Source organism: Lucilia cuprina, chromosome 4 (genome assembly GCF_022045245.1).
Source record: "Lucilia cuprina isolate Lc7/37 chromosome 4, ASM2204524v1, whole genome shotgun sequence".
Classification (NCBI taxonomy): Eukaryota; Metazoa; Arthropoda; class Insecta; order Diptera; family Calliphoridae; genus Lucilia; species Lucilia cuprina.
Window position 1 is genome coordinate 86,048,958 of NC_060952.1, and position 10,454 is coordinate 86,059,411.

Here is a 10,454-nt window from a genome sequence, read left to right on the forward strand (position 1 = left end):
GACAGCTATGGAAAAGGGTGAGTTGCCAGCTTGAAATTTAAATATATTAGTTAGGCAAGGCCGTTATATTTGAAATGTATTTAATAAGACAAGTTACCAGATGGTTTAGTACAGGTTTTTGGTAGTTTTGTTGGAGTGGTAACTTCGAAATAGGTTTGAATTGAAAGTTTAACGGCATTTTTGCATAAATTGAAATAAATTAATAATTCTATAGAAAATTTAATGAAATTTGTATTATATTTGTAGAAATGAAGTAGTTTTTAAACTATTTGTGAAAAATTTGTGAAAATATGAAATAGTTTTAAAATAATTTTCTTTGAAATAATTCTTTTTTATAATTTTGTTAAAAAATTTTGTTTTATACCAAAAATTTTATTGAAAATGGATTAAAATAAGAGACCGGTTTTAAGTATTTTAATAGTTTTTCTAATATTTTAACAGTTGTAATGCAAATTTTATCTTAAGAAGTATTTTGTGTTGAATAAAACAATTTTTTAACTTTTTTTCTGAATTTATTGTGCGATTTTATTCTGTTCTAATACTTAACATTTTGTTTATTTTGTATTTATTTTAATTAAATATATATGATTTTAAATATTTATTTTTCTTTTAAAAACTACACAAAAATTATTTACAAAATAATTTACATTTTATTCTTTTGATATTTTAACAAATTTCTTTTTTTTAATAATTTTAAATATTTTTCTCATACATTTTACTGCAAAAAATTAATTAAAAAAAATTCAAGGAACATTGTTGACTTAAAAATTTTGAAAAATTTCCTTTAATGAAATGTTAAAAATCTTTTAAAATTTTTACTTGAGGAAATATTAAACTAAATACTGTAATAAATTTGCTAAATATTTTGTTTATTTTCTTTTGAATTGATTTTATTTTTGTTTATCTAACAAAAATTTCTAAGTTTTTTCTTAAACAAAATTATTAATTTTTTTTTGGTAATTTTTTATAAAAATTTATTAATTTTACCAGTTTTAAGATATAAGATTATTTTGTTCTATATTATTTTAAAATAGAGTGTTTAGGTCATATAAAATAACTTCTATAATTAGATTAAACTTAAAAGTATCACTAATAAGTTAAAAAAATACAACTCTAAGAGAAATCCAATTTAAGAGCATCACTCTATTGCCCTTAAGCCTACAGAGTTGTATTTTCAACTAAAGTTTGATTACAATTGAGACCACAGCCACTTAGCGACACACAGCTATCTCTAACTTTTAGCATGAAATGACAGTAAAAATCTTCGTTAAAAAAAAACAATTTTCTTTAACATTTCTGCTCTTTCTTAAGCGATCTAATGTTTTCTTTATAAAGCGTCTAGCTTTTTTATATTCAATCGCCATTTGTAATCAAACTTTTAGATTTTCTCAACAAAAACGCTAGTGATTTCATAATTTTCACATAACTATTACTATGAATTAATTTTAGTCAGTAAGGGTTGGGTAACAGCATTAACTGTTGTTGGATGATGATGATTATTATGATGCTGATGATTCTTCCCTGTTGTTAGTCCTCTTTCGTTGGTAACTTCCTCTAAAACAGTTTTGGGATTTGAGTTTGTGGACAAATTGTCATCGTTATCTAAACCATTGGCGGGAGTTTGTAACAATTGAAAATTTCTACAATTATTGGCTTTAACTAGATTTTGATATTGACTAGAGGAGCTATGACAATTGTTTAATTGTGGTGAAGCCGTCGCGACATAATGCTGCTGCGGCTGATGATTGTTGTCCATATAGGTTTTATGATTAACTAAATAATTATCGCCATTTAAAGCTTTAATCGTACTATCTAATTCTTCTTCAGTTTCTTCAGCCTCCGCCTCACCCTCGTCGTCTTCGTAGACATGTGTAGATACGAGAGTTTGTGTTTCTTCGGGATTTTCACTAAGATTAAATTTAATACGATTTGCACTATTTAAACTGGCCGTTTCGCTAGTATTCATTAGGCTGGTTATGGTGGGTGAATTCTTTAATCTCAATCTTGAGGCTGCCGGTTGCAAGAGTCCCGTTAAATTGGAATTTGATAGCGTTGAGGACAATTGCGTATAGCTATGCTTGTTACTATTGTGGGACTTTAAAGTGCCCGATAGGGGCAAACGAAAATTGGCCATTTCCCAACAACCCTCTTTGGGTTCGTCGCGTAGAGAACGGCTGCTGTAAATATCATTTGCGGGTAATTTGATTGTATTCATGGCAACACCTTTAGCACTTGCTTCCAGATAATTGTATAAATCATCAGTCTTGTAATCACTGCCATTCAGTTTGGGTGAGGAAGAGGAAATCTTACGTTTTACTCTTAAATTTGGTGAATTCTGTCTACTATCGAGGTTTGGCTGTGGTGGCTGCAGCTGATAGGGCGGCAGAAATTGTGCTGCATCGGAATTTTGTTTATGCAGCAAGCCACAGCGTGGCACCTGTTTCAAAGAAGATCTACGGGATAACATTAACTTCTGGGGTGAAATGGGTGATTCTACTTTTTGCACTTCCCCCTCCAGCCAATAGGTCAACATTTCACCTTTACCCTTCATGGGCACATAACCCCGTTTGGTGGTTATGAAAGTACCAAACTCATCTAAAGCTAATTTAGTTTTCTCACTTATGTGTATCTTTAAAGCTTCACCATTCGATTCCATTCTTGAGGCGGTATTAACCGTATCACCAAATAAACAATATCGAGGCATTTTTAAGCCCACCACTCCCGCTACACATGCGCCCGTATGCAAGCCAATGCGTAGCTTTAAACGATCATTGGGTCTGTGATGAATCTTAAAATTATGCACTGCCTCCAGCAAAGCCAAAGCTAGACGTGCTATTTCTCTAGCATGCTGATTGCCATTGCGTATGGGTAAGCCCGAAACCACCATATAGGCATCACCTATTGTCTCCACTTTATAGACATCGAAATTCTCTACAATGGAATCGAAACAGGTATAGAGATCATTAAGGAATTGCACCACTTGCATGGGTGTACTTTCGGCAGAAATAGCCGTAAAACCGACTATATCTGAAAAATATATAGTGACTTGATCGAAAGTCTCAGCCACCACTGGTTGGCCACTGATCAGCTGGGCAGCCACACTTTGCGGCAGCAATTGATAAAGTAATTTTTCACATTTCTTCTTTTCTTCTATATAGTCTTGGGTGCGTTCTTCTACCAATTCTTCTAGATTATTGGCATACTGTTCCATACGTTTGAGTAGATTGTCAACTATATTGCCAGTTTCGTTGTCCCTATAATAATGAAGGAAATATTATAAATAAAACAGTTCATTCCTCTTCATAGAATCTTACTTACTTATTTATATTTCTTATAATGGCTTTTAAAGCATTAAAATCTGGCCTTTCTGCCGGATCCTCTGACCAGCATTTCTGCATCACCGTATTTATTTCCTTATAATTATTTGGTATATCAACAAGCTGTGGCCTAAAAGGAAATTGTACTGTATGCGGGTAACCTTTGACCAAATAAATTATTTCTGTAAATTAGAAAAATTAAAGAGTAAATATACATTACAATTGAATTATAATAGAATTAATAGAAATGATACAGTTTTCCGATTAAGGTATAACATAAAATCATGTTGTTTTTGCTGTTGTAGTTATCATTAACAATCATTAGTTATATTTTGAATGACCCAAAAATAAGCTCATTTAAATATGAAATTAATGTCCAAAAGGTAAATAATTGATAAATGTTGTCCTGTTAACGTTTTGAATTATGTTAATGATAATAATCATGTGTGTGTGTGTGCAGAGACGTTATATTAGGTTGGTCCCTAAGATAAATGAGTTATGTCATATCATAGTCTTGAGAACTTAGCACTACACATCAGAAGACATCTTTCCGAGCTATAACAGATTCACTTCTGTTAGTAGAAGCCAGTCTATTGCATTGATCATAGTGCAGTCTTCACTTTAGATCGGTCTATAGTATTGACTATAAACCAAGTCTTGTCTATAGACCAGTCTATAGTCTTGTCTTTAGACCAGTCTATAATGTTGTCTATAGACCAGTCTATAGTCTTGTCTATAGACCAGTCTATAGTCTTGTCTATAGACCAGTCTATAGTCTTGTCTTTAGACCAGTCTATAATCTTGTCTATAGACCAGTCAATAGTCTTGTCTATAGACCAGTCTATAGTCTTGTCTATAGACCAGTCTATAGTCTTGTCTATAGACCAGTCTATAGTCTTGTCTATAGACCAGTCTATAGTCTTGTCTATAGACCAGTCTATAGTCTTGTATATAGAACAGTCTATAGTCTTGTCTATAGACCAGTCTATAGTCTTGTCTATAGACCCGTCTATAGTCTTGTCTATAGACCAGTCTATAGTCTTGTCTATAGACCAGTCTATAGTCTTGTCTATACACCAGTCTATAGTCTTGTCTATAGATCAGTCTATAGTCTTGTCTATAGATCAGTCTATAGTCTTGTCTATAGACCAGTCTATAGTCTTGTCTATAGACCAGTCTATAGTCTTGTCTATAGACCAGTCTATAGTCTTGTCTATAGACAAGTCTATAGTCTTGTCTATAGGCAAGTCTATAATCTTGTCTTTAGACCAGTCTATAGTCTTGTCTATAGATCAGTCTATAGTCTTGTCTACAGATCATTCTATAGTCTTGTTTATAGATCAGTCAATAGTCTTGTCTACAGATCAGTCTATAGTCATGCTTATAGATCAGTCCATAGTCTTGTTTATAGATCAGGCTATAACCTTGTCTATAGATCAGTTTATAATCTTGTCTATAGATCAGTCTATTATCTTGTCTATAATCTAGTCTATAGACCAGTCTATAGTCTTGTCTATAGATCAGTCTATTGTCCAGTCTATAGTCTTGTCTATAGATCAGTCTATGATCTTGACTATAGACCAGTCTAGTCTATAGACCAATCTGTAGACTATAGGCTATAGACCAGTCTATAGTCTTGTCTATCGACCAGTCTACAGTGTTGTCTATTGACCAATCCATAGTCTTGTCTATTGTCCATAGTCATGTCTATAGACCAGTCTATAGTATTGTCTGTAGACCAATCTATAGTCTTGTCTTGTAGATCGGTCTACAGTTCTGAATATAGACCTACAATACTGACTATATACCAGTCTACAGTCCCGAATATACATGTATTGACAGTCCCGAATATGGATGTATTAACAGTCCTGAACTTAGTATAGAATAACTTGTTCCTCCTTGAATTGATACTACCCTAACACCAATCTATTCACAGTTCCTCAAACTTCTATTTTAACGTCTCATTCGGCTTAATGTTCGATAATTTGATAATAATTTGTAACGATATACTTATGCATTATTCAATGAGAAACAATTGTCCCTGCTGGGTTTTATAGCAGGCAATTCAAATGTTTTAATGATACAATGAAATTGTCAACATTAAAATTGATTTAGCAGAAATTTCAATTTATAGTCTAATTACCAATTGTTATGGCAGTTTAGACATGTGAGTAGAAGTACTACATATTAATAGTAGAAGGAGAGTAATATTTGGTAGTTGCAATGAGGAAGTTTGAGAAGTTAAGGAGTATTGTTGAAATATTTTGGTTTATTTCAACAATAAATTACAGGAAATGTTTATATCTTATTATTCTAGACTTTTGGGTTTAATCAAAATATATACCTTCTCTAAGGTTTTAATATGTTTATTGAAATAATTTCAAATTAAAATTTTTATCGTTATAATTTATTTTCTGTTTAAACGAAATGTTTTATTAAAATTAAAAATTTCTTAAATTGACAAATTAATCAACATTATTGATTTTACTAAGAGTAGACAAAATATGTCAAAGAAAACCTCTTATATTTGCAACCGCAATTTCTTACAAAACAATTTTAACAATAAATCAACAAACACCAATGCAATTTGTTATCAAACATTATCAATACAAAAGCCTTCTGAGGAAAATAAAGAAATTAATTGTCACAGAAAATTGCTTAAAACCACGAATAACAACCACAGATATGCCACGTCAAAGGATAAATTTAGAACGTACAATTGTCAGCCAAATAATAGAGCACGATTGACAGCCACCACAACCAGGCGAAATGTAACAAAATCTTTGCATTTTAATACGAATGCTTTGGGACTGAAAGGTGTAGCAGCTAACCCAAAATCCACAGAATGCAAGAGCCGTAAATATAGTAAAAACTATTTGAATGGAAAACAGCTTAATTGCCATCATAATCTGCATATGTATTGTAAATGTTCAGCTAAATTGCTTAATTTGTCTCAGCCACAACAGCATCATCGTAACGCTCAACAAGATTTTGAAAAAAGTAAAATCCTTAAAATCTATACTCCAAACGCACCTTGTTACACTCATCAACACGAGTGTCAGTCATATGTTCATGTTATACCTCTTAAAATGGATAAAAATCTTTATTGTCATCATTCTCATCTTCATGTTGGTGGTAATGGTGGTGATGGTGGTTCTACCATTTCAAACAAGTTACAATTACATGATAAAAAAACAAGTGTTACAAGCTCAACACAACAAAGCAAATATCATCATCATCATGATTCCCAATTGACATTCTTACCACAAGTGTCACAACATCCAAAGCAATTATTAGGCATATTCGAAATGTTACCTCCGCTCTTTCTTTTAAAATCTAAACCTGGAAAGGTTGCCGAGAATCATGTAAAATATCATCATAGTTTCTTCGAAAGTATACAACACAAATCATCTCATTGTTGTGCTGATGTACACGTGGGTGGAAATCCAAAAATGCTTCAGCCTTTACCCCTGAGACACAAGGATGATTTTAAGTTGGATTATGACAACATCTTTAGATACTGTAAGTGTGATATTTTTTTTTCTTTTTTTTTTGGCGGAAAAGAAAATGAAGGAAAAAGTTTTGTCATAACATGAGTTAGCAACTTGATATCCGAATTATGAAGGGTTAAGTATGATATGATTGACAATTTTGATTTCCGTATGGAAAGTTATACCGTTGGCTTTAAATTCTAATTTAAAAGACAATTTTTTTTCGTGACATTTACTGCTTGAAATATTAATATAAGAAAAAATTTGGAAATATTTCCAAAGAATTACTTTTTGTACATTTTCCCTAGATAATGTATCGTTATGAAAGTATTTCAAGATTCCAAGAGATGTTTTCAAAAAGAATTTTTACAAAATTTTGTTGGTATCTCGTATGAGCTACCAACCAATCGTATCATGGTAAAGCTCTATGTGGGAATTAAGGGGCCATTATAGATATCATTCTTACTTTCGTTTTTCATTAAACAATAGACTTCTTTGGACAACTATGATATTAATTATGTATAAATGAGATCGTGAGCTCCATTTAAACTTAACTATTGACTTGGAAACCTTGGTGAATGAGCTCATGGTTGAGCTCTATGTGGGAATTAAGGGGTCATTAGGATGTCTTTCTTACATTCGCTTTTCGTTAAACAATGGACTTTTATGTATAAATGACAACTATGATATTAGTTATGTTTAAATGAGATCATAGACTCCAATCATCTTTAACTATTGACTTGGAAACCTTGATGGATGTGCTCATGGTTGAGCTCTATGTAAGAATTATGGGGTTATTAGGATGTCTTCCTTACTTTCACTTTTTGTTAAACAATAGACTTTTTTGGACAACCATGAAATTAGTTATGTATAAATGAGATCATAAGCTTTACTTAACCTTAACTATTGACTTGGAAACCTTGGTAGATGGGCTCATGGTTGAGCTCTATGTGGGAATTAAGGGGTCATTAGGATATCATTGTTACTTTTGCTTTTCATTAAACAATAGACTTCTTTGGACAACCATGATATTAGTTATGTATAAATGAGATCATAAGCTTCACTTAACCTTAACTATTGACTTGGAAACCTTGGTGGATGAGCTCATGGTTGAGCTCTATGTAGGAATTTTTAGGTCATTAGGATGTCTTTCTTACGTTCGCTTTTCGTTGAACAATAGACTTCTTTGGACACCCATGAAGTTAGTTATGTATAAATGAAATCGTGAGCTCCAGTTAACCTTAACTATTGACATGGAAACCTTGATGAATAAGCTCATGGTAGAGCTCTACGTGGAAGTTATGGGGTCATTAGGATGTCTTTCTTACTTTTGCTTTTCATTAAACAATATACTTCTTTGGACAACCATGATATTAGTTATGTATATATGAGATCATAGACTCCAATCATCTTTAACTATTGACTTGGAAACCTTAATGGAAGTGCTCATGGTTGAGCTCTATGTGGGAATTAAGGGGTCATTAGGATATCATTGTTATTTTCGCTTTTCATTAAACAATAGACTTTTTTGAAAAACTATGATATTAGTTATGTATAAATGAGATCATGAGCTCCACTTAACCTTAACTTATGACTTGGAAACCTTGGTGGATGTGCTCATAGTTCAGCTCTATGTGGAAATTAAGAGGTCATTAGGATGTCTTTCTTACTTTCGCTTTTCATTAAACAATAGACTTTTATATATAAATGAGATCATGAGCTCCATTTAACCTTAACTATTGACTTGGAAACCATGATAGATTTGCTCATGGTTAAGCTCTATGTGGGAATTAAGGGGTCATTAGGATACCATTGTTACTTTCGTTTTTCATTAAACAATAGACTTCTTTGGAAAACCATGGTATTAGTTATGTATAAATAGGATCATGAGCTTCAGCTAACTATTGCCTTGGAATTCTTGGTGGATGGGCTCATGGTTGAGCTCTATGGAGGAATTAAGGGGTTATTAGGATGTCTTTCTTACTTTCGCTTTTCATTAAACAATATACTTCTTTTGTCTTTTTCATCCATTGGATAGACTTGACAACAGTCTATCATCGCCCCTGAATCCTTCAATGAAGAACTCAGGTGGTAATTTTTGTACATGGATATGCCGGTCCATGTACAAGCACTTTGCTGAAGTACTCGAGCTATCTATATGTATCAATATATCTTCGGTGCAACAGCACCGAAGAACTTCCCTGAAACGTTCTAATCTCCAATATTTGGAGACATTCCCGATCTTTTACAAATTTTCGCATCACTTCCATTCCCATGATCATAAAGATCACTCTAAGGGATGATAGATAACCTCAGCATATACCGGCGTTCCACTACGCGATTGGTCCGATCGGGTTCAGGAATTCAGCATATGCTGCATTGTACACAGACCTGTTCGAAGAGAGAATTATGCAAACCATTAGGTATAGGATATATCAGTCCTTAAACCAACATTCTCTCCCCGCGATCAACTTCATGACAAAAAGAGCGAAAACTGACGTAAACCAACCAGAGGATACTGGGAAATGTATAGTACGTTTAAGCTTAGTATGATGTCACGGTCGTTACACTTAGTTACGAGCGAAATTAGGTTGGCTTGGAATAATGAGTGGTCAAACAGGAATGCGGGCACAGCTATAGAAAACTGTACGTGCAGATTCAGACAAATGTAGAACATGCAAAAAGAACAGGGAAGCTCTGGAGCACTTTCTTTGCCAATTTCAGGATTTCGCCGAAATTACATTCAAATATCTTGGAAGTGATATTATTATTCCTTCAAGAGCACTGACTGGAAAATTCTTAGGTATTACTTCCAGAAAACAGAATTGGAAGAGAAGTTACATATTTCTACTATCGACGAAATAAAACAAAATACTTTCTTGTCTATTTAAAATGCTTCTATTGAAAGCTAAACCTTCTTAATTAAAAATATTTCTTTGTTATTTGCTGATTTCTTTTCTTATTCTTAAATCTTTTCAATTGTACTTTTAATCTCTTGTCACAAAATGTTGCAATTTGCATAAACCCTTGTAAGTTTTATTTAAAATTGTAACGTACTTTGTTTGCTTTGGTTTTATGGTATAATGGCAAAATGAATTTCCTTTTTCCTGTTATTATGCTCATTTTGTTTTCGGTTATCTTCACACAAAATACTTTAAAGAACATTTTAATTAAAGTTAATGCGTATAAAATGGACACCTGTGGTAAAGCCAAATTTGTATTCAATGTATTCGAATAGATTTAAGTTGTAAAGACTAAAAGAAAAGTTGAAAAGGCTAAAAGTATTTTAAATCCATAGAAAAGTCAGTTGGTCAGTACTATGTTTATGTATGAAAACATTTGCTTTGTGTTGTTTAAAAATAAAGTGAAGATTAAAGTTAAATTATTAAAAAAATAGTCAATAGTAATAAATTAGCTAGAGTCTTCAAATGCTAATTGAGATCTTTAAATCTATCTTAATGCTTAATCAGTCCATATTTCCTTTAAACAGATACATGATAAAGTGTTAACATTTAACATTGATAAGAACATTAAGATCAGTCTATAGTCTAGTCTATAGACTAGTCTATAGTCTAGTCTATAGTCTAGTCTATAGTCTAGTCTATAGACTAGTCTATAGTCTAGTCTATAGTCTAGTCTATAGTCT

General features: G+C 32.4%; 1 protein-coding gene across 1 annotated transcript in view; it reads right to left on the reverse strand.

Annotated features, from left to right (window-relative positions):
• Positions 1-962: 962 nt before the first annotated feature.
• Positions 963-10,454, reverse strand: part of LOC111677839 (atrial natriuretic peptide receptor 1) — a 118,254-nt gene continuing 108,762 nt past the window's right edge. The window contains exons 8-9 of the mRNA XM_046947956.1: positions 3,319-3,499; positions 963-3,254 (exon numbers count right to left, since the gene is read on the reverse strand). Of these exons, the coding sequence (XP_046803912.1) occupies positions 1,433-3,254; positions 3,319-3,499 (2,003 nt within the window). The 3' untranslated portion in view covers positions 963-1,432. The remainder of the gene's footprint in view (positions 3,255-3,318; positions 3,500-10,454) is intronic.